We start from the raw sequence: 25,316 nt of genomic DNA on the forward strand, positions 1-25,316 counted from the left end.
GCCAGTCCACCCCCCGAGCAGCCATAGCCTCCAAACCCTTATCGTTTGCCCTCTTACCATCATGGGCACCCAATGGTAGGCAGGATACTCCATCATCTGCCACACTGGAGGTCTATCACATCGGACCAATGGGTTTTGCAGATTGCCTGGAGGGGCTACCCCCCCACCCATACCACCTTCTTGCAATTGGCTGATGGAGCACCATTTGTCCCTACTCCGCCAGGAAGGGACAGCTCTATTGGCCAAGGGAGCCATAGAGAGTGTGCCGATGCCAGAAGCAGGTTGTGGTTGCTATTCCTGCTACTTTCTAGTGACTGAGAAGGACTGAGGCCTACGTCCTATTGTAGACCTGCACCCTCTAAATTACTTCCTCAAGGCTCACTCTAGCACAAGACCTGTCTGCCCTGGAACCGGGAGACCCAGGAGACTGGATGGTAGTGTTGGACTTGCATTCCCATTCTGCCTGCCCACAGGCGTTGCATGCGGTTCACAGTGGGCCACAAGCACTTTCAGTTTACAGTGCTCCCTTATGGCCTTACCAGCGCCCCTCGGGTGTTCACCAAGGTGATGGCAATGGTTGCAGCTCATCAGCAGAGGTCAGGGGTGCCAGTCTTCCCCTATCTCGACGACTGGCTGTTGAAGGTGGGCTCGCCCCAGGCTTTCGTCTCCCACCTCCATACATCGGCAGACCTGCTGCATTCGCTGGGGTTCAGTATCAATGTGCTGAAGTCACACCTGACTCCGTCTGAGATCCTCCTTATTGGTGAGCCCAGGATATTCAGGCTATGATACCGATGTTTCAGTCTCTATCCTGGATTTCAGTGAGACTGATTATGAGTCTGCTTGGACTCATGGTCTACTGCATCCTGCTTCTGACACATACCAGATGGCATATGCAGACTCTGCAGTGGGACGTGAAGTTCTAGTGGGCCCAGTATCAGGGAAATCTCTCCAACATGGTCCAGATCTCAGAGGGAATTGCAAACGATCTGCAGTGGCGGTTAACAAATCACAATTGGTTCAGCGGCAGACCACTCTCCCTTCCCCAACCAGATCTGACAATGGTGACAAATGCGTAACTCCTGGGATGGGACGGTCATCTGGGAAAGGTGGAGATCAGAGGCTTGTGGTCTGTGGCAAAATACGAACTCCACATCAACCTTCTTGTAGCTCTGTGCTATCCGACTGGCATTGAAAGCCTTTCTACCCTCCATCAAGGGAAGGCTAGTGCAGGTGTTCATGGAAAACACCACCACCATGTGGTACTGCAAGGAACAGGGAGGGTTGGGGTCATGGACTCTTTGCCAGGGAACCCTGTGTCTCTGGAAATGGCTGGAAAGTCAGGACATTTCTCTGGTGGTTCAACATCTGGAAGGTTCTCTGAACGTCAGAGTGGACGAACTCAGGCGAAGATGCCTAGCAGATCACAAATGGTGTCTCCATCCGGAGGTGGTGCAAGGTTTCTTTCAGCAGTGGGGAAAGCATTGTTCAGATCTTTTCATTACCATCGGGAACGCAAAATGTCAACAGTTCTGTGTGCTGGAGTTTCCTCCCTGCTCTGTGCATGAATTTTTAGGGACAGGGCTGCTCCCTTTCACGGCCATAGTTTTCCACAACAGTGGTCAGTGTTCTTCATGGCTCTGTGATCCTGGCGAGGAAAGTTGTGAAAAAGAAAATGACGTCAGCGCGCTCAGGTAGTGCTTATATAGGCACCACGCACGCCTTGTCTGGTGCAAACGACGCTAAGTGGAGCTGATCGACACCACCTACCGGCACTCAGGGGTACTGCACACAAAAAACAATTAATTGGGGACTGGATTACTGTGAGCGGGCGCTTGTAGCTGCACCTACATAGAATTAAATTCAAATCTTTCGATGAGCAGGTCAATGTAGATGTATCTGCCTGGAATGGCAGAAGGAGACCTGGATGTGCGGCAGAGGGAATTGCACCTGAGTCAAATCCATTCATTGTTTACAATTGAACCAGCAGATGGAACGGCACCATTTCAGCTCTCTTGGTCTGGACTGGAGTGAGATTGTGCATAATTCTGCACCGACCCAAATCTGAAGAATGAATCGTAGAAAGCATCGCACTAGACACAATAGCAGATAAACAACACATAGGACAAGAAAAGCTGAGTACGTTTCGACTAAACTGCAGCGAGTTAAGACCTGGAGCCAAACCATCCAAACTCTTTTGGACTAAAATGGATTCAAGCAATAAACAGAACTGCGCCAGCCTTGTATTTTGGGTGGAGTTGCTGTTTAGTTAACCGCGCTAGCTACTGTCCACCACATGGGTGTCTTTTGACTCTGTTTACTCTTCTCTAATGCTTTACGCCTTTTACCTTTTTAGGTCTGACCTTGAGGCTGCTTTTGATCTCTTATTAGCCTTGAGGTTTCCCAAAAAACGAATAAAAATACATACATGCAAGGGTGTTAGTCAGCCCTCTTCATCTATTGATCTGTTATTGTGTAATTCACATTTTACTTCCACCCACCACAGCATCAGAATAGGTCAGTGGATGAGCCTACTTCACCAATGGTCTGTCTTGCACTGTGAGTGACACATTTTGCCAAACCACGGGCCCGATTCACAAAGGTAAACTGAGACGAAAGTCTAACTTTATGACTTTTGATATTCACAAAGGGCATTTACGAGTGGTAAAGTTAGACTTTTGTCTCAGTTTAACTTCAGTTTTGGACTTAAGTTTAACTGAGACGAAAAGTGTGGTCTCACTTAAACTTTGGACCAAAACTTAAGTTAATCTGAGACAAAAGTCTAACTTTACTACTCGGAAATGCTCTTTGTGAATACTGAAAGTTGTAAAGTAGACTTTTGTCTCAGTTTACCTTTGTGGATCGGGCCCTGCATGTGGACATCCGTCTGAAAAAGCTTGCACTTCAGTGTTAGTGATTTTGTACTTGGATTACAGGCCTTTCTGTTATTTGTATATATTTTTTTAATACTTTTGGCAAATTGTTTTTGCTTGATTTATATATTTCCAAAAATGTTAAATACATACATGCCAAGGCTAGATCTGTTGACATTCGATCACATACCACTGTTTTGATTGTCTGACACTCATTTGTGCATCACACCTAAAATTGCTCTTACACTAATGTATTTTGTTTAGCAGCACTGTACAAATTATGCAAATAAAAATAAAAAGTAGATGCAAGACTAATGTGTAGGGGGAGATGTTAAAAGTTCAACTTACAAGTGTTAAAGAATCACAATATTATTTGGTGAAAATGAAGTTCTGTATTTGTGGTACTGAATGTTGCACCCTTTGCAATCGCGTGGTCTGTGCAGTGCTTTCAACATACATCATGGTGTCCAACGAAGGTCCAGGAGGGCTGCTTCCAGGATGACCACCAAATTTATACATAGATCCATTTAGAATAATTTTATGTGAATATATCTTATTTGGATGTCTTGACCTATGGGCGACGCCCCTGATATATAGATGTTCAACAAGATAATTTTGCACCTGAAAGTTAATGCTTTTTTGCAAATCACAGATCAATTTTACGGGTAGTATCTTTACAACTGCCTATGCCTTCATGTGCGGAGATTGTGCAGTTGTAAAGAACTACTCGTAAAATTCCTTTGTAAATTTAAAAAAATCATGGGGCATATTATCAAGCTTTAGCGGCAGAAAACTGCCGCTAAAACGGCGATAATGGGCTTGATAATATGCTCTATGGAATTCCAATTGAAGCCCATGTTAGATGTCCTTCATATCTAACATGGGCTTCAATTGGAATTCCATAGAGCATATTATCAAGCCCATTATCGCCTCTGCTGCCAAAGCGGCGATAATTTTATCGCCTGGCTTGATAATATGCCCCCATATGCTTGCACAATAGTGCAAGTTAACCTTTGTGACTCAGTCCCTCGGGCTCTGCAGGTAACTGACCCATCTCTCTAAGAGCCTTTTTTCTATTTCTTTCTTCTTAGGTTTGGATCGACGGTTTATTCGCCCCAAACTGGAATCATTTTTAATAATGAACTTGCCGATTTCTGCAAACTGTCCACAAGAGGGCGCATCAGTGAAGGTACTGCCTGGTGTGTCAGTGACATGCGTGCTCCTGCTATACACTAACACATACACAGCACACGCCGCATACATGATGCCCCGAGTCTGCTGCATGCACAATTAAAACTGAGGTTCATGCCGACCACGGTATGCACACAAACGGAAAACTGCAAATGCTCATCGCTAAAACGTGCACACACAGGAAACAAACCCGTACTGCATACACATGGCACATGCAAACACGTGCATACACGCATGCCACTCAAACACCATTCACACTCAAACACACAAATACAGACACACACACTGTCCATACACATATGCGGAAAAACACAATACATGAAACACCGAGGGAAGGCAAATTCCTGGCCATATAATTAAGAACATAGGCTTAATATTTAATTGAAACCTCTTGTTTCTCGCCTCATATTGATGTATTGGTCAAAGGAGCTAGTTTCCACATTTTCATGCTGCAAACGTTAATTAACCACCCCACAAAACCACCAATGCATAGCGCAGGCACCCCTAGACCACTGTAGCATACTTTACCATGGCAACTACGAAAATCACACTGAAAAATCTCCAAAATAAAACAAACAGTAAAGCACTACAGATTATATTCATGAAATAAAAATAAATTGTGCTTAACGCAGGCTCCACGTCTTCCTCGCTGTCCTTCCGAAGCCTGAGGAATGAAGAACCCCACTAACCAATCCAGAAGCTGCTTTCATTCTGCATGAGAGCAGTGCCAGGATTGGATGGAGTGGGTTGGCCTAATGTTCCCAGTCAGGACACGCCCCCTGGTTCGGAGGAAGGCTGGTGGCTGCGGTGCGCCGTGGTTAGAAATAAAATGGCAAGGAAATCATTTCAGTGCCATTTTTTAGGTCTCGCCTGAGCCAGCGCTTTGGCGCTGCTCTGGCGAGAGCTTTAGTAAGCGGGATTTGGATGTGCAGACTAGTGCTTTTCAGGCCTCCAAATACAGTGCATGTGCGCCGGGCGCGTGTACCATTTGTCAGCCTGCCTGATCAATTTTGCGGCCGCTTTGATGTTCTCAGTGAGCCGCGCGGCCACTGAGAACATCAAAGCGGCCGCGAAAGTGCTCACCATTTGCCACCCCCTCCCTTATCCCACTTCCTGCTTGTTATTTTATACTTGCCTCGTTCCTACGTTGTCCCTTTGTAGCCCTTTTCGTTTGTTTTATTTCTTTCTGCAGTCTGGCTCTCTTATCTTATAGAACGCCAGTAACTTCACTGAAGGGTACCGTAAAGTTCACTTAAACCTTAACCCAAACACGTTCACAAATTTCTTCACTGTAAATGCATTTTCCAAGGAGCATGTTACGGTTTTTAAAGTTCTGCTAATAATTTCGTCCTCTTCGTGCAGCTGGTCAGTCTCAAGCACCTCTGTTGCTCCCTCACCCCGCGACTAACCATTGTTCCCCCCACCGTCTCCTTTGTTGCTCTCCAACACCTAGTGGCACTGCTTTTCCCCTTTCCTCCACGTGCTACTGCTCCCCTTCCTCCTCGCACTGCTGCTAGCCCTCCTCATCGCACTGCCCCCACCTCTCTTCTCCCTTGTCAACACACTACTGACCCTCTCTTGTTTATTCACATTTCATTTCTTTTCAAAAACTTCTCCAACCTCCCATAACTGCCCTTCATCAGCTTTCCTTCTTCCTATACCTGATTGTTCTTTTTTCTGCACCGCCGTAAGACCCGTCCCCTCCCCCCCTCCCTGACATTCAGCGCCCCTCCTATTTTTTTTTGCAGAGTTTTATATAGCGCAAACTTGACCCGAATCCAATCAGGTATCAGAGCGCTTTACATAGCACCAGTTACGTTCATGATTTTGACTTCTCGACTCGCTGAAAAGCGTTCTACTCCAGGAGACATAACTGTGATGTTCCCTTCCACCACCATTTATTGTACTGTTTGTGTTGGACCTCACAGCACTCACTATTCAAACTTGTGATCCAATATCTACTTTGGCACTTTATTAAAAAGTTTAAAAAATAAGTACAAGCAGCCTGAAGGCACCGCGGCTCCATCTGAGGGTGCTAAATGAACATAGCATGACAATATATTCACTCATTACATAGGAATATTACCCACCAACCCCACACACCTCTCTTTAGCTTATAACATAGGACAGTGAGGTAGGCTATAGCTACTGGGATATACTTGCATTACGAGAGTCTATACAAGGAGTACAACTGCGTTGGGGAATAATAACACTTGCTATGCAATCAGATAGGTAAATTTTTTAATGTAGCAGGACTTTTGGGATCGCCATGCTATAAACAAGTGGTTGGTGCTGTGAAACTAGAGACATGTAGTGCCTTGGTTGGTACAGAGTCTGTTGGTGTTAAGAGCCTATTAACCTCTTGAGTGCCCATGACGAGATGGTCTCGTCATGGGCCGCGGTTGCGCTGTGCCCATGACGAGACTATCTCGTCATGAACCCCGCCCGCTAATGAAAGGGCCGGCACAGGGCGGGGAAAGGGCGGGGCACTCAAGGGGTTAAAGTTTGAGCTATTGGTGTTGCATTATTTAGCAATGCCAATAGCTCAAACTTTAATAATGCGAGACCTATTGCATTGCAAATGCTTGTTTTTTAACACCACGCGGCTTGCAGCGGGTGGGGGAGCGATGCTTCCCCGCCCTCGTAAAGAAATCGCCGCCGCATCATTTACATTCGTATCATACACACATTTTTCCATTCACAGACATTATATTTGAGATAAAGTACACCTGTCTGTATATTATAAGGATATTGCAAGTCATTGAGTACTTCATGACCGTATTGAGGTACAAGGATGAAAGCCAAGGTCCTTTACACAGTCAAGGAACCTGAAATGTATTCAAGCTTCCCACGGCACACCATGGGTTAAACCTGCAAACCCGGTGACCATGACGAGTGCTGTGTTTGCACGTGTCTGAGTAAGGGTGGTCTGTCTAATATGAATGTATCCTTCCAGGAGAGAGGCCTACGTCCGCCATGACGCCTTCTATTCTCATCTCCAATGACAAGAAGTCTGTGATGGCGATTGGTGGCGCTGGTGGAGACATGATAACCAGTGCTACGGCCTTGGTGAGTACAATGGTTGAGCTGCTGTTGTGTGATGGACTCTGTTTACTCTCTCTAGTCCCACAATGCCCCGGGGTTTGAAACAGTGCCCTCTGACACTCTGTATGTGTGTGTGCGCTATTTGTAGGGCGCAAGTCTAGCCAAAAGGCAGTGGAGCAATGTACAGGGTCAAAGGCAAAGAGACAACCTACAAATGACAGAAGACGTAGTTCTGTTCTGGGATCCGAAGAGGACGGCTCCTACATCCTCATATAATGTTCTTTGAAGATGTGAATCTTCAGCTCTTTCCTAAACTGGAGCAGGGTGATGGTGGTCCTAAAGGACGCAAGGATGCTGTGTATGTACAGCTGTGGGACATATCACTCTGTTCCCTCATCGAGCCCCCACACTCATGTGCATGAGGTCCCAAACACACACACGCACACACAGTCCAGTGCGCACACACACACACACTCTCTTGCTCTCTCTCTCTCTCTAGCTCTCTCTCTCTCTCTCTCTCTTTCTCTTTCTCTCTCTCTCTCTCTCTCTCAACCGCCACCACACCCCCAGCACACATACAATGCTGGACTCTACAGGGTTATATTAGACCCAAGTGCTAGGGCAAAAATGAGAACAAATGATTTTGCCACCCTGTTTTGCACTAGTGCTTACAACAAACAGCACCATTTTTGCACAGGGTCGTACCACCAGCCTTCAGGTGACTGTAACTGTCCACACGGCTACATATACACATTGGCAAAGCCAATTGGTTTTGTGGGGGATAAAGGAACGGGTGGTGATTAGTTTGGTGCTTCCAGGGGCAGTGGCAGTCGGCACGGATCGGGAGTGGTGGGCAGGCGAGGAGTTGGGGGAGTAGAGGAGGAAAGCAAAAAACACTTACCTTATTGCCTCGTCCTGCGTCTCAGCTCTGTCTCTCCTCCATCAGACTCGACAGAACAGCAACCAGAAAGCACACCCAGGCTCCCCTGAGCAATCACAATGCTGCAATGCAGTTTTGTGATTGGTCTGAGCGATGTGGTTCGGTGCTTGTAAGGAAACTAGGGGCCTGGGCATGGTCTCCATGTAGGCTGTAATGCAGCCTGCATGGAGAACATGCAAAGTGCGCATGACTGATTAACCAGCCCGAGAGGGCCGGCCAAACAGTCATGGCATACTTGGAGTGGGCAAACCACTCTTCCTCTGCCCTACTCTGGGAGCAGAGCTACCCCACCCGCCCGCAAAGAAGCTGGAAACAATAAAATGATAATAACAATTTTTCCTTTGTCGCACTACTTAAAAGAGGTGGGGCAAAGTTCCTCCGCCTTAGCGAAGGAGCCACCTCTATCCAGGGGCACTACCGATGCATAGTATCTATTGTGTATTAGATCACTTAGATTCAGGAGCAATGTGTCATGCAACAATTAACAGAAATATATTTTCAGAACTGTGCAGAGTGGAAACGCGTTCACTGAGGCTCATATTTTCCCACAGTTGGCTGAAAAAGGCCTCTATCTGAAGACGGCTTCTGAGCTGTAAGTCATTTCGGCTGTGCCTATGGGCTCTCACCATTTTCATATTTTTCGAGTAAACAATATTGAACTATGAGGCCAACCACTAAATGACAGGATATTTGCAGCATGTGAATCTATAATAGCTTCATGCTCCGGAAGTACTGTAACAGGAATGTAAGTTGTTTAAACCTCACAACGCACTACTATCAGCTAAACCTGCACTTCTCATATGTTAAAAAGAGATATATTAGAAAAGGGAAGGCGTTGTCGCCAGTGGATGGAGTTGCGGTGAAGATTTTTACCTCCGCACTTTGCAACTTTTTAGGAAGTCGAAAATCTCAAGCGGGATGGAGCTTCAAGTTGTAGCTGACAAGGGCTCCACTTACTTCGCTGGGAGGTCCCGCTGAACCAGATTTGCTGCTGCAGAGAAGAATGTAGCAGGAGCTACCGCGGAGTCAGGCAACCGACGATGCACCTTGGGTGGGAAATAGCATTAACAACGCGGGGTAAACAACGCTAGCCATTTCAACACAAGCTTTACCACGCATATGCCTTTCCCACGCATATTCCTTTACCACGCATGCCTTTACATTGATTTCCGCTGTAAAGGCGGTAAAGGCATATGTGTGGTAAAGGCAGTCAGCGCTCTAGATTCAGAGTGAGTGGGCAGGGTATGGGAGGTGTTGGAGACTTCGTGCCTGGTCAAGAATGGAAGGAACAGCTTGGTGAGTAGTTTTGTTTTTAGAGTTGGGTTTGGGGTACTTTTCAGGGCCAGGGGGCAGTTTTTAGGGCTCAGGATGGGGGGTCTGGGTAGTTGTTAGGACTGGGGCTGGTTTTAGGGCTCAGGGCAGGGGGCTGAGGTGTCTTTTGAGTTGGGGTCGGGGTCGTTTTTGGGGCTGGGGCCGAGTTTTAGGGCTCAGGGTGGGGGTAAGGGTAGTTTGTAGGGCTGGAGCTGGATTTAGGGCTCAGGGCAGGAGGATGGGGTGTTTTTAGGGCTCGGGTCATGGTAGTTTTTAGGGCTGGGTTGGTTTCAGGGCTCAGGGTGGGGGGCTGAGGTGTTTTTAGGGCTGGAGTTGGGGTCGTTTTCATGTTTGGGGGCCCTGTTTTAGGGCTCCGGGCAGGAGGCTGAGGGGTAACCTTCACCCTGCATATACCCTTAACAATTATGCCTTTACAACGAAATTTGTTGTAAAGGCATGCATGGTAAAGGCATTTGTGGTAAAGACGTGGTCGTGATAAAGACTACATTGTTAAGGCATGCAAAGTAATCACCTGTGTGGTTCTGTTATACAACCACCTTGGGCAGATCAGCGGGCTGCTAGGTCCCAGTCTTCTGCCAGTTCTCAGGCCAATTTGTGGCGAAAATGTTTCTAAGTCCCAACTTTTAGAGTTAGTTTACACCTAGGGCCGGACTCGGAACCAAAACCGGCCCTGGCAAAGTGCTCGGCCAGCCCCCCCGGGGCTTGGGGGGGCCGCCGAGGTCTTTGCCAGGGCCGGGTTTCGGACGATTTTTTTAAAGGGCCGATTTTGCAGCTACGCTGCAAAAACGGCCCTGTAACAAAAACAGCCCCCAGGGGCCCAAAACCAACCCCCACCCGTGTGGCCCACCGGGGGATTGCCCGGACCCCGCTACGGCCAGTCCAGTCCTGTTTACACCACTTCCAAGGGTCCAGGACTGTAGGGGCACCACTTGGTGAGTCAGGACTCACTTCAGCACAGGCCAGGTGCAGGGTTCAAGGTCTCTGAAGCTTGTTATGTCTCTGTACCTCACACAGGAGGCCAGCCAACTAGCTCTTGCAGTCACTCTGGTAGTCCTGGGTTCAAGCAATAAGACAAGCTGCAAGCAGCAAGGTAGTCCTCTGGGGTGGTTCAAGGCAAGTCTCAAGCAGCTAGGCAATCCTCTGGTAGCAGCAGGGAAGTCCTCTGAGGTACAAAGTTGGCCTCAAGCAGCAGGGCAGTTCTCTGGGCGGGAGAGGGTTGGGGGGGGGGGGGTTCAAGGCAGTCCTTCTGGAGTCCTTCCCAGGTCCATGAGTGTACTGAAAAGTTGTTCTGAGGGTCCAATGTTTATACCTGGTGCCAGCCTTTGAAGTGAGGGAAACATCTAGGCTAACCCCACATCTGGGTCTGGAATGTTCTTCCTTCTTTTCTGGCAAGGCTCCAAGAAGTCTAGGGTGACAAAACACTAGTGTCAGGTTTCTTTGTGTGTGCTGGAGGCAGCCCCTTTGGAAGTGCAAGTGAGGCAGGGAACAGCCCAGTCCCCACCCAAACCTGTCAGGACAGCCCATTCTGTCCTAACCTAAGCCTTTCTTTCTCACTGACAGGGAGGAGTACACCCAGCCTACCAGCAGGGTCATGTGATCCAGGAAACCAACAGCAGGCACCAAATGGTTAGGACAAGAAAATGGCAGCTTTCTAAAAGTGGCGTTTTCAGAATTGTGACTGAAAATGTGAATTAACAAATAAACAAATAAACAAAAAGAATATTTTAAATTACAATTCATTTGAGACCAAACACGATAATTCTACCTATTCCCAATCAAGAGTTAGCACTTATTAAATGTAATAAGGTAACCCAATATCCTATGGGAGAGGTAGGCCTTACAGTAGTGAAAAACGAATTTTGGAGTGTTTTCACTAGCAGGACATGTAAAACTTAAAAACAATGCTCCCTGCCCTATGGGCGGTTTAGGGCCTACTTTAGGGGTGTCTTAAAAAGGGGTAGAAAAAGGAAGGTTTAGGCCTTGCAAAGCCTGTGACATGTTTTACAATGTTACTTTAGTGGGTGGTGCAATAAGTGCTGTAGTTCCACTAGAAGCATATAATTTACAGGCTCTGGGTGCATGTAGTACCACTTTACTAGCGACGTACAAGTAAATTAAATGTGCCAATGGGTGTAAGCCAATTTTATCTTGTTTAAAGGAGTGAGCACAACTCACTGTCCGGCAGTGGTAAAGTGCACAGTGTCCTTGTGCTAACAAAAACTAGTTTCAGAAAACAGGAGGGGAAATGGCAAAAAGGTTTGGGGGAAGACAACACCAAGGATGAGAAGTGTAACACTAGTCTTCCATCACAGTGACTATCATCAACCATGAGCATTATCTAGAATTGCCCCTAGAGGCTAAATTACCACTACTGGAGTTAGAATAGCAAATCTGCCCAGGAGTTGTTTTGGGAAGCTGACTAATGGGCAACTGGTCAATGTAGTGGACACACAGTGTAAAGGAAGTTGACTTAGTGACATATTGTGTTGAAACACTAGAGGATGAGAACAAAAGTTTGTGAGAAAGACAAAATATTGCTGAGCTGGTCTTCTTCGCCATTCTTATGCCACAAATCTACGCTTCTACGGCCCACATTACCAAATATGCGAATGTTCCCCCCACCCCAAGCAATCTGGCACTCTGTCTGAGGACCTGCTTGTCTCTACTAAGGAGGGAAGATGAGAATGTAGCCAGTGGCATTGCGGGGAGGGGAGGGTGATCCGCCCCAGGCAGCATGAGTTTTGGGGGTGCCAGTACCACCCCCAATCTTCAATGCGTATGCCCCGGGGCGGCAATCGCGGGAATATCGCTCCAGCACCCCCCCCGCTCTTACGATCACCGCAGGGCGGGAAAGGCTGGGTGGCTTGGTACGCCATTGAATGTAGCTTCATCCGCAGGGCCTTTGACAGAGATGCCCAACAACAGGTGGATGGAGCACCCTCAGAAGGATCACACAGGCCAGGGATGAAGGCCGTGTGCTCCTAAAGTAAAGGGTCCGTGGACGGGCAGGCACACTATACCATAGGATCAGAATACCTATCGCCATATACAGAGTTCCGCTGCTTGCCAACTGGTTGGATTCCACAATCCAGAGTAGTCTGCAGACACGAATGATTGCATTTTCTCATCCCATTTCTTCAAAATGTACTTTTGCAAACAAAACTTCACGCACCAATTGCCAGAGTTCCTGCAGAACATCCTACTCAGGCAGTGGCATAGCAACAATGCCACGTGCTCTAATGCAGGCAACGAAAATGGTCCCTGCTCCACTTAGTAGTAAACAACATCTATAACTGGGGTGCAGTGCCCCCCACACACCCGTTGGCCCTGGTGCCAGTGCACTTGCTGCACAAATGATCGCTACAGCCCTGCTTGTGTGCTTTCTTGCTTGGTGCAATATGACTCAAGTATTGCAGCATTTCCCAGGGGTTTGTATGGTTCCTAATTTTGCCCTGTTGCGCTTATCTATATTTTGCATTGATTTTATGTCTTTGCAGGCGATTATAAACAAGCTGTGGTTTGGATACAGCCTGGAGAAGGCCATTTCTACAGGCACAGTCTACGTCAATAGAGCCAACGAGCTCTATTCGGAGTTCGATGTATTAAAGGTAAGCAGGTGCGCCGGCGCACAGACATGAGCATGACAAAGACCCTTCAGGAAGGGATAATCTGTCTGCATGCTGAGCATCAGCGCTTATGGGCGCCTTCCAAATTGGGTGCAAATGTTGTTTTTGTTTGCGATTAATTTTTTAACCCATTAGAGGATGAAAGCAAATACCACTGATTCCCAATTTTGGTGCATTCAGCTTCCAAGTTCTACATGGAAGAAACTGGGCTTGGTAAACTGTGTGCTAGTCGTCGGACCTTGGGATAAATTGGCCACAAGAATAGTTTTAACACATTAATCCCCAGAATGTACCATAAATGTATAAATCAGGTGAAAATATGAACCTATACTTAATTTTTATTATTATACAACACTTGTATAGCACATAGCTACCCATGGGCATCCCAGCGCTAATAGTGTGGCACAGAGTCGTTAAGGGCATTTAGAAGAGCCCATCTTAAAAAAGTCAGGTTTTCAGTGATTTCCGAAAGTCTAGTTCCTTTTCAATCAGTCTTAGGGAGGAGGGGAGGCTGTTCCACAATTTGGCCACATTGTAGGTGAAGGATCACCCTCCATAGTTTACCTTTTTTAGGTCTCGCCTACGCAGCGCGCATGCGCTGCTTAGGAGGACCTTTAGCCATCGTTCAGCTCTTTTTCGAAGCACATACTCGTGCTGGTGGCGGCATACACCTTGCGGGAGCACTCAGCGGCGCGCCACATGCACGAGTATGTACTTCAAAAAAGAGAAGACTGTGCATGCACGCATACATGCACGCACGACTCCCGGGCCAGCAAACACACGATTGCAGTGCTAGCAGTGTATTTTTCTTTCCTTTTACTGTGACAAGCGTGTGCTTTAAAATATCAGCATTACTTATTCATTCTCCCACTGGGCAAAGTAACATTAGCTGTGTGCTTAAAAATAGGTGCGTTGTAATCCTTACCCGATGTGCTGTCTCTCTATCTTACTTGAATTACTTTAAAATGAAATCGATTAATATAAATTAGCAATGACGAGCACAAGCATGAGTGCTTTAAAACAGCTGCTGCTTGTGCTCTTTTGAAAGATGGGAAATTACAGGTTTTCAGAACATGCGGATTCAAGTCTTCACTATAATTGTTTCTTTTATTTGTTCTGCATGAATTTATTTACATATAATAATGTAGTATCCTCAGAGCATAAGGAATAGACACAAATCGTTAAACTCTGCTAACATGTACAGGTTTTATATTCGTACCATTGTCACAATGAAAGTTGAGCTTTAGAGTACTCACCCTAACTGCAAATGCCTTGCATTATTGACTGACTCACTCTCACTGACTATCACACTCTCACTGACACTCTTACAGACTCACACTCTCACACTCTCACTGACACTCTCGCAAACTCTCACTCTCTCACTGACACTCTCACAGACTCTCATTCTCTCACACTCTCACTGACACTCTCACTGACACTCACACTCTCACTCACTCATACTCACTCACTCACACTCTCACTCACACTGACTCACTCACACTGACTCTCACTCACACTGACTCTCTCACTTACTCACTAACTCCTCACTCTCACTGATGGACTCTCCCAGTCTCTCACTGACTGACTCTCCCACTCTCTCTCTCACTCACTCTCTGTCACTGACAGACTCTCACTGACAGACTGACTCACTCACTCTCACTGACAGACTCTCACTGACACTCTCACTGACAGACTCTCACTGACTGACTCTCCCACTCTCTCACTAACTGACTCTCCCACTCTCTCTCTCTCACTAACTGACTGACTCACTCACTCTCACTGACAGACTCTCCCACTCTCTCTCACTCACTGACTGACTCTCCCGCTCTCTCTCACTCCCTGACTGACTCACTCTCACTCCCCTACTCACTCTCACTCACTCACTGACTGACTCACTGTCAGACTCTCACTGACTCTCCCTCTCTCTCACTGACAGTCTCTCACTGACAGTCTCTCACTGACAGACTCTCACTGACAGACTGACTCACTCACTCTCACTAACAAACTATCACTGACTGACTCACCCACTCTCTCACGAACTGACTCTCAAAACTCTCTCTCACTCACTGATTGACTGACACTCACTCTCACTGACAGACTCTCACTGATAGACTCTCACTGACAGACACTCCCACTCACTCTCTGACTGACTCTTCCACTCACTCACCGACTGACTCACTCACTCTCACTGACTGACTGACACACTCAGTCTCACTGACTGAGTGACTCACTCACTCTCACTGACAAACTCTCACTGACTCACTCTCACTGACTCACTCTCACTGACAGACTCTCACTGACAGACCCTCACTGACAGACTCTCTCACCGACAGACTCTCCCACTGACTGACTGACTCACTCACTCTCACTGACAGACTCTCACTGACTGACTCACTCTCACTGACAGACTGTCACTGACTGACAGACTCTCACTGACAGACCCTCCCACTCTCTCTCACGGACTGACTGACTCTCTCACTGACTGACTCAATCACTTTTACTGACTGACAGAATCTCTCTCATTGACTGACTGACTGACTCTCACTGACTCACTCACTGACTGACAGACTCTCCCACTCTCTCTCACTGAATGACTCACTCACTCTCACTGACTGACAGACTCACTCACTGACTCACTCTCACTGACTGCCTCAATCTCACTAACTCACTCACTCTCACTGACAGACTCTCACTGACTCTCTCACTCTCTGTCACTGACTGACTGACCCACTCTCTCTCACTGACTGACTGACTCACTCTCACTGACAGACTATCACTGACAAACTCTTCCATCCACTCTCACTGACTGACTGACTCTCCCACTCACTCACTGACCGACTCTCCCACTCACTCTCACTGACTGACTCACTCAGTCTCACTGACTGACTCACTCACTCTCACTGACTGACTCTCACTGACTGACTCTCACTGACTGAATCTCACTGACTGAATCTCACTGACAGTCTCTCTCACTCTCTCACTGACTCTCCCACTCTCTCAGTGACTGACTGACTCTCACTGACTCACTGACTCCCTCTCACTGACTGACTCACTCTCACTGACAGACTCTCACTGACTGACAGACTCTCCCACTCTCTCTCACTCACTGACTCACTCTCACTGACTGACTAACTCTCACTGACTGACAGACTCACTCTCGTCACTCACTGACTGACTGACTCTCACTGACTCTCACTCTCTCTCCCTGACTGACGGACCCACTCTCTCTCACTGACTGACCCACTCTCACTAACAGACTCTCACTGACTGACTCACTCTCACTGGCAGACTCTCTCACTGACTGACTCTCCCACTCTCTCACTGACTGACTGACTGACTCACTCTCACTGACAGACTCTCATTGACCGACTCATTCTCACTGACAGACTCTCACTGACAGTCTCTCTCACTGACTCTCCCACTCTCTGTGACTGACTCACTCACTCTCACTGACTGACTCACTCACTCTCACTGACAGTCTCTCTCACTGACTCTCCCACTCTCTGTGACTGACTCACTCACTCTCACTGACTGACTCACTCACTCTCACTGACAGACTATCACTGACAGACTCTTCCACTCACTCACTCTCACTCACTGACTGACTCTCACATTCACTCTCACTCACTGACCGACTCTCCCACTCACTCTCAACGACTGACTCACTCTCACTGACTGACTCACTCAGTCTCACTGACTGACTCAGTCTCACTGACTGACTCACTTACTCTCACTGACTGACTCTCACTGACCGACTCTCACTGACTGACTCTCACTGACTGTCTCTCATTGTTGGAGCCAGCCTCGTGGCGTGGTCCTGTTCCCCCTCGCTAAACCGCACGAGGTCCCCTGCACCTCGGGGCTCCTCCATTTTGGATTGTATGTGACTCTACGCACCCGCCTACGTGACCCCGCTCCACCCGGCCTCGGTCCCAGCGAGGCCCGACATCGAGGCGCCAACCTCTGGCCAGGGGGATACCACGTGGACACTTCCCCACTCACGGCGGAGGGCAGTATCGATGGGACCCCCAACCGTCCTTCCACACCTAGGTGCGATCGCCCCACAGCTCTCTGGGGCCTGGCGCCTCTCCTGCTGGGCGTCTGGCCGCTCCCAACCCGGCCTCTCCGCCCCCCCCCCCCCCCGGGCGCAAGGGTCCGGACATCAAAGGGCTCCAGACCTATATCTGGGGCGACCCAGCAACAAGACAGTAGTTGTATCCCGGAGTCAAGAGCCCTGCTGATCGGATCGCGGCTGACCCTACGGAGAAAGACTCATCCTGGAACCACGCTCTGAGCCCTGCTGACTACGTCGCGGCTCCTCCGTGCTTAAAGACCTTCACGAACCTTTGGGGCCCTGCTGACGCTGTCGCGGCCCGACCCTGTCGAACTTTCCATCAGAGCCCAGCTGACCTCGTCGCGGCTCGACCGAAGCGGACCTACCACCGGAGCCCTGCTGACTGTGTCGCGGCTCGACCCAAGCGGAACTACCACCCGAGCCCTGCAGACACCGTCGCGGCTCTCCACGTCCTAGCTGCTTTGAGACCAGCACGCAAGGTCTGGCGCAGAGCCTCCCCGTACCAGGCTGGTACTAAGACTGTCCCGCTACCCTGTCCCCACAAAGACATTGAGACTCTTTCTGGATCACTCGATCCCACTGTAAATATTGAATGTGCTACCATTGATAAAGTACCGAGATAAGCAACTGATACGGAGTCCTGTGTGGTGGTGTTACTGGGCCTAGTACGATCACAGGAGAAGGACCTCTCCTAGGAGGCTTCTCAGCGGCGCTCGGCTATAACTTTGCGGTAGGAAGGTGCCCCGGAGTGGTCCCCCCGACTCCCCGTCGGTCCTCCCTCCAACATTTGGTGGCCAGCGACGGGATCCGAGCCAGACGCAATCGTACAGGCAAGTAACGCACCCACTACCTAACCAGACGGAAAAAAAAAGGGGAACCATGAACGGCCAAGAAGCAACCGTGGCCGCAACCTTCTAGCCAGAAAGGCTGGAAGAATACACCCACAAAGAACTGAAACAATTCTGCAAGGACAAAGGGATCCCAACCACAGGATTGGGCACCAAGGAAGAAATGCAGAAAGCCCTGAAAGCCTGGGCAGAATCCGAGGCTACTCCACTCCCAGCCGAAGGGACCTCGGCCCGGGACGGAAACCTGCCAACGACCATAACCCCGACAGATGGGGGGCGAAGCATCCCGGAAACCGGCCTATCCCATGAAGAAATGCGAGAACGGGAGAGGGTCCGGACACACGAATTGGAACTCGCACGACTCCGGCTGGACGGTGAACTCCTGCTGGCGGAGAAGAAACTAGCCTTGGAGCAACTACGGCTGCAGGAGGAAATCGAAGAAAAGAAACGGCATCGAGAACTAGAAGAGAAACGGCTAACCCTCGAGCACGAGAGGGGCCTCAAGGAACTCGAACTGAAATCCAAAACGGGGGAGACCAGCACCCCCGGGGCCCGGGACGCTCTGCCACTGACCGAGCCAAAGGTTCATATCCCCAAGGATGTCGTCAAAGAATACTACAAAAACGATGACATCCAGCAGTGGTTCCGAGCCTACGAGGTAGCCATGACCTCCCATCGGGTACCCCGGAAGGATTGGGGTGCCGGCCTATGGGGGAGGTTCCTCAGCGAGGGCCGGGATACCCTGCTGCAACTCCCCGACGCGGTGATGACATCATATGACCACATGAAAGAAGCCCTACTCACCCGCTACGGACTATCAGCCGAGATGTACCGGCAGCGCTTCCGGGACTGCAAGAAGCTCCCCGGTACCACATGGGTCGAATACGTGGACTTCTTCAGCAGGGCCTTTGAAGGGTGGATAAACGGGAGCAAGGTCACCTCGTACAACGAACTGTTCGACCTCATTGTCTGGGAGCACCTCGCCAACAACTGCTTTGTCGAACTAAGGCAACACCTCCTGGACAGTAAGCTGACCGAGCCCCGGAAGCTCGCCGCCGAAGCTGACCGATGGGTCAACACCCGGGTCCCCCGGAACCCCGTGGGGGACTACCAACGGAGTACCACGGGACCTCCTCGCCAGCGGGGCGGAGGAGGGGGGTCCCACCGCAGTCGAGAATTCCCGGCCGGGCCGCCCAGAAGCCCGCCACGAGGCCAAGCCGCCAACCACACGTCCCCGACCCTGGTCCGAAGGGGGACCCCCATCGCCAGGCCTGGACCCCGACCAACAGTGACCTGGTTCGACTGCCAACAGACAGGCCACTATGCGAGCGACCCGGCCTGCCCCGCGAACCGACGGAACGGGACCGCTGGGCCCCCTCCCCGACAAATAGCCGCCGCAGCCCTGGGGGAAGGAGAGGAAGAGGAGGAAAACCGCGATGACGGGTCCCCCGAGTGGGAACCAGCTGCCATGTCACTCGTATGCCTGGGCTCCTGAGAAATGGTGCCCCGAGCTGCCATCCCAAGCAACACCCAGAAGTACCAGCAGTGGGTCACCATCAATGGACGACGGGCCGAAGCCCTCCGGGACACTGGGGCCAGTGTGACCGCTGTCCGCTGCCACCTGGTGACCCCCGAACAGATCCTGCCGCATGTCCTATGCCCTGTCCGGACCGCGGACAACACCGAAAGCATGTGCCGGATGGCCAGGATCCCCTTCGAGTGGGGAGGAGTGTCAGGCACCCTAAAAGTAACTGTCCGCGACGACGCCCCAGTGGACTGCCTCCTGGGAAATGACCTAGAGAGCTCCCCCTGGGCCCAGGTGGAGCGCCGAGAGCATCTGGGGATGCTAGGGCTGCCCGAATGGGCCTGCGCCACCACCCGGTCCATGACCGCCCAACCAGCCGCTGCAGCGGCCCCCGTCGAGTCTGCGGGTCCAGAACTGCCACCCTCCTCCGGCACGGAGGAGCCTGACGATGAGGCCGGGCCATCCGAACTGTCCCCCGACGAGGCCGCCTCCCTCAGCGAGATCCCCGAGCTGGCCCAGTGGCGCCACGACGGGGGCCCCACCCGCGAACAGTTCCAACAAGAACAGAAGGCCTGCCCGTCCCTCGAGGGGGCCCGACAGCAAGCGGCCGCCCAGGCCACGGGGGACCCCACGGGAACCCACTGGATCTATTGGGACAATGACTTGTTGTATAGCGAGCAGAAAGTCGCCGAACTGGGAGCCGGCCGGGTGTTGGTGGTTCCCCTCCGATTCCGAGACTTCCTCCTGAACCTGGCGCATGACGTGCCCCTCGCCGGACACCTCGGGCGAGACAAAACCTACAGCCGCCTAGTGACCCATTTCTATTGGCCCCGAATGCGGAGAGACGTGGACCACCACTGCCGGTCCTGCCAGACCTGCCAGGCAAGCGGAAAGACTGGGGGTCGAGTCAAGGCCCCCCTCCAACCGTTTCCAGCCGTCCACACCCCGTTCGAACGAGTAGGGATCGACATCGTGGGGCCCCTCGACCCCTGAACCGCCCTGGGACACCGCTTCATCCTGGTACTGGTCGACCACGCCACCCGATACCCCGAGGCCATCCCACTCCGCACTGTGACAGCTCCAGTGGTGGGCCGGGCCCTGATGGGCATCTTCTCCAGGGTGGGGTTCCCCCGAGAAGTGGTGAGCGACAGGGGTACGAACTTTATTTCGAAGTACATGAGATGCCTCTGGCAACAATGTGGGGTCACCTACAAATTCACCACCCCTTACCACCCCCAGGGGAACGGACTGGTCGAGCGGTTCAACAGAACCTTGAAGGGGATGATCAAGGGGCTGGAAGAGCCCCTGAGGAGGAGATGGGACGTCCTGCTGCTCTGCCTCCTGTTCGCCTATCGAGAGGTACCACAGAAATCCCTGGGCTTCAGCCCCTTCGAACTGTTGTATGGGCACCCCGTCCGAGGGCCCCTCAGCCTGGTCAAGGAGGGCTGGGAGGCGAACGTCCAAGATGCCCCCCCCCGACGTCTACCGGTACCTCCTGACCCTGCGGAACCAGACTCGGAAGTTCCGGGTCCTGGCAGAAGCCAACCTCGAAGCCAGCCAAGAAGACATGAAACGCTGGTATGACGAAAATGCCTCGACCATCGAGTTCGAGCCGGGCCAGCAAGTCTGGGTCATGTCGCCCATGGACCCCTGCGCCCTGCAGGACAAGTGGACCGGGCCCTTCAAGGTGGTTGAGAGGAAGAGCCCCGTCACCTACCTGGTCGACATGGAGTCCCCAAGGAACCCCCTCCGGGTCCTACACGCCAACCGGCTCAAGCCCCACTTTGCCCGAACCGAACTAAGCCTGCTGCTGGCTACCGACGATGGGGGCGAAAGTGACTCCGAGCCCCTACCCGACCTCCTGGGGTCCTCGGGCCAAGACGGCTCCTTGGAGGGCGTCCACCACTCCGCCACCCTGACCCCAGAACAGCGCCATGACTGCCGGAAGCTGCTGCAACCCTTCGCTGCCCTCTTCTCTCTCACGCCCGGGGTGACCCCCTGGTGCCTCCACGACGTGGACACCGGGGACAGCTCCCCTGTGCGACATCGCGCCTACAGAGTACCCGACCGAGTCCGAGCCTGCATACAGACCGAGGTCTCCAAGATGCTCGCCCTCGGAGTCATCGAGCCATCCGATAGCCCGTGGGCCAGCCCTGTGGTCTTGGTGCCGAAGGCCGCCGCCCCCGGCACCCCCCCGGAACTCCCCCGGAACTCAGATTTTGTGTGGACTACAGGGGCCTGAACGCAGTCACCAAGACCGATGCCCACCCCCTGCCACGGGCAGACGAGCTGATCAATCGCTTAGGGGCCGCCCGCTACCTAAGCACCTTTGATCTCACCGCTGGGTACTGGCAGATCAAGCTCACCCCCGGCGCCCAGGAACGATCCGCTTTTTCCATCCCCGATGGGCACTACCACTTTCGGGTGATGCCCTTTGGTATGAAGAACGCCTCAGCGACCTTCCAGAGGCTGGTGAACAAGGTCCTGGCCGGGCTAGAAGCGTTCAGCGCGGCCTACCTCGACGACATTGCAGTCTTCAGCAACCACTGGGCCGCGCACCTAGGACACCTCGGAGAAGTCCTGGCCGCTCTCCAAAGGGCCGGGCTCACGATTAAGGCCAGCAAGTGCCAGATCGGTCAAGGGTCTGTGACCTATCTGGGCCATAAGGTGGGGAGTGGCCAGGTGGCGCCCCTCCGGTTGAAGGTCGATGCCATCCAGGCATGGGAGCCCCCCGCAACCCAAACAGCTGTCCGGGCCTTCTTAGGCCTCACAGGCTACTACCGGCGATTTATCAAGGATTATGGCAGTATTGTGGGGCCCCTCACGGAGCTCACTTCCAAGAAACAGCCCAAGGCGGTGCACTGGACGCCCCGCTGTCAGACCGCTTTTGAGGCCTTCAAGGTGGCCATGTGCGCTGCCCCTGTGCTACAGGCCCCTGACTACAGCAAGGAGTTTGTAGTTCAGACCGATGCATCGGAGTACGGGGTTGGGGTGGTCCTCTCCCAGATGGACACTGAGGGCCTCGACCGACCTGTGGCCTTCATCAGCCGCCGACTGCTGCCACGAGAACAGAGGTGGAGCACCATCGAGCGGGAGACCTTCGCTGTGGTATGGGCTCTCAAGAAGCTCCGGCCCTACCTTTTCGGCACCCACTTCAGAGTCCAAACTGACTACCGGCCCCTGCGGTGGCTAATGCAAATGCGGGGCGAGAACCCCAAGTTGTTGCGTTGGTCCATCTCGCTGCAAGGGATGGACTTCACCGTGGAGCACCGGCCCGGCAACGACCACGCCAATGCCGACGGCCTGTCCAGATTCTTCCGCCTCGGCGAGGAGAACCCCCAAGGAGATGGGTGACTCTCCCTGCCTTCAGCTGGGGGGGACGCGTGTTGGAGCCGGCCTCGTGGCGTGGTCCTGTTCCCCCTCGCTAAGCCGCACGAGGTCCCCTGCACCTCGGGACTCCTCCATTTTGGATTGTACATGACTCTACGCACCCGCGTACGTGACCCCGTTCCACCCGGGCTCGGTCCCAGCGAGGCCCGACATCGAGGTGCCAACCTCTGGCCAGGGGGATACCACGTGGACACTTCCCCCCTCACGGCGGAGGGCAGTATCGATGGGACCCCCAACCGTCCTTCCACACCTAGGTGCGATCGCCCCACAGCTCTCTGGGGCCTGGCGCCTCTCCTGCTGGGCGTCTGGCCGCTCCCAACCCGGCCTCTCCGCCCCCCCCGGGCGCAAGGGTCCGGACATCAAAGGGCTCCAGACCTATATCTGGGGCGACCCAGCAACAAGACAGTAGTTGTATCCCGGAGTCAAGAGCCCTGCTGATCGGTTCGCGGCTGACCCTACGGAGAAAGACTCATCCTGGAACCACGCTCTGAGCCCTGCTGACTACGTCGCGGCTCCTCCGTGCTTAAAGACCTTCACGAACCTTTGGGGCCCTGCTGATGCTGTCGCGGCCCGACCTTGTCGAACTTTCCATCAGAGCCCAGCTGACCTCGTCGCGGCTCGACCGAAGCGGACCTACCACCGGAGCCCTGCTGACTGTGTCGCGGCTCGACCCAAGCGGAACTACCACCCGAGCCCTGCAGACACCGTCGCGGCTCTCCACGTCCGAGCTGCTTTGAGACCAGCACGCAAGGTCTGGCGCAGAGCCTCCCCGTACCAGGCTGGTACTAAGACTGTCCCGCTACCCTGTTCCCACAAAGACATTGAGACTCTTTCTGGATCACTCGATCCCACTGTAAATATTGAATGTGCTACCATTGATAAAGTACCGAGATAAGCAACTGATACGGAGTCCTGTGTGGTGGTGTTACTGGGCTTAGTACGATCACAGGAGAAGGACCTCTCCTAGGAGGCTTCTCAGCGGCGCTCGGCTATAACTTTGCGGTAGGAAGGTGCCCCGGAGTGGTCCCCCCGACTCCCCGTCGGTCCTCCCTCCAACACTCATTGACAGACTCTCACTGACAGTCTCCCTCACTCTCTCACTGACTCTCCCAGTGACTCACTCACTCACTCTCACTGACTCACTGACTCACTCTCACTGACAGACTCTCACTGACTGACAGACTCTCACTGACAGACTCTCCCACTCTCTGTCACTCACTCACTGACTCACTCTCACTCACTGACTGACTCACTCTCACTGACTGACAGACTCACTCTCACTGACTGACTGACTCTCACTGACTCTCTCACTCTCTCTCCCTGACTGACTCTCCCACTCTCTCTCACTGACTGACCCACTCTCACTAACAGACTCTCATTGACTGACTCACTCTCACTGACAAACTCTCACTGACAGTCTCTCTCACTGACTCTCCCACTCTCTCAGTGACTGACTCACTCACTCTCACTGACTCACTCTCACTGACAGACTATCACTGACAGACTCTTCCACTCACTCTCACTCACTGACTGACTCTCACACTCACTCTCACTCACTGACCGACTCTCCCACTCACTCTCACTGACTGACTCACTCTCGCTGACTGACTCACTCAGTCTCACTGACTGACTGACTCACTCACTCTCACTGACTGGCTCTCATTGACAGACTCTCACTGACAGTCTCTCTCACTCTCTCACGGACTCTCCCACTCTCTCAGTGACTCACTCACTCTCACTGACTCAGTGACTCACTCTCACTGACTGACTGACTCTCACTGACTCTCTCACTCTCTTTCCCTGACTGACGGACCCACTCTCTCTCACTGACTGACCCACTCTCACTAACAGACTCTCACTGACTGACTCACTCTCACTGACAGACTCTCTCACTGACTGACTCTCCCACTCTCTCACTGACTGACTGACTGACTCACTCTCACTGACAGACTCTCATTGACTGACTCACTCTCACTGACAGACTCTCACTGACTGACTCTCCCACTCTCTATCACTGACAGACTCTCCCACTCTCTCTCACTGACTGACTGACTCACTTACTGTCACTGACTGACAGATTCTCTCTCACTGACTGACAGAATCTCTCTCACTGACTGACTCACTCTCACTGACTCACTCACTGACTGACAGACTCTCCCACTCTCTCTCACTGACTGACTCACTCTCACTGAGTCTCTCACTGACAGACTGACTCACTCATTCTCACTGACTCACTCTCACTGACTCACTCTCACTGACAGACTCTCACTGACTGACTCACTCTCACAGACAGATTCTCTCACTGACTGACTCTCTCACTGACTGACTGACTCACTCACTCTCACTGACAGACTCTCACTGACTCACTCACTCTCACTGACAGACTCTCACTGACAGACTCTCCCACTCTCTTTCACTGACTGACTCTCCCACTCTCTCTCACTGACTGATTGACTCACTCTCACTGACAG

The 25,316-nt window shown here is 51.8% G+C and overlaps 1 protein-coding gene across 1 annotated transcript in view; it reads left to right on the plus strand.

Annotated features, from left to right (window-relative positions):
• The window catches only part of GGT5 (gamma-glutamyltransferase 5), a 358,595-nt gene that overhangs the window by 272,808 nt on the left and 60,471 nt on the right, over window positions 1–25,316 (plus strand). Inside the window, exons 9-11 of the mRNA XM_085636046.1 lie at window positions 3,965–4,062; window positions 7,021–7,133; window positions 12,879–12,989. Coding sequence (XP_085492172.1) covers window positions 3,965–4,062; window positions 7,021–7,133; window positions 12,879–12,989 — 322 coding nt within the window. The remainder of the gene's footprint in view (window positions 1–3,964; window positions 4,063–7,020; window positions 7,134–12,878; window positions 12,990–25,316) is intronic.

Source organism: Triturus cristatus, chromosome 11 (genome assembly GCF_964204655.1).
Source record: "Triturus cristatus chromosome 11, aTriCri1.1, whole genome shotgun sequence".
NCBI lineage: Eukaryota > Metazoa > Chordata > Amphibia > Caudata > Salamandridae > Triturus > Triturus cristatus.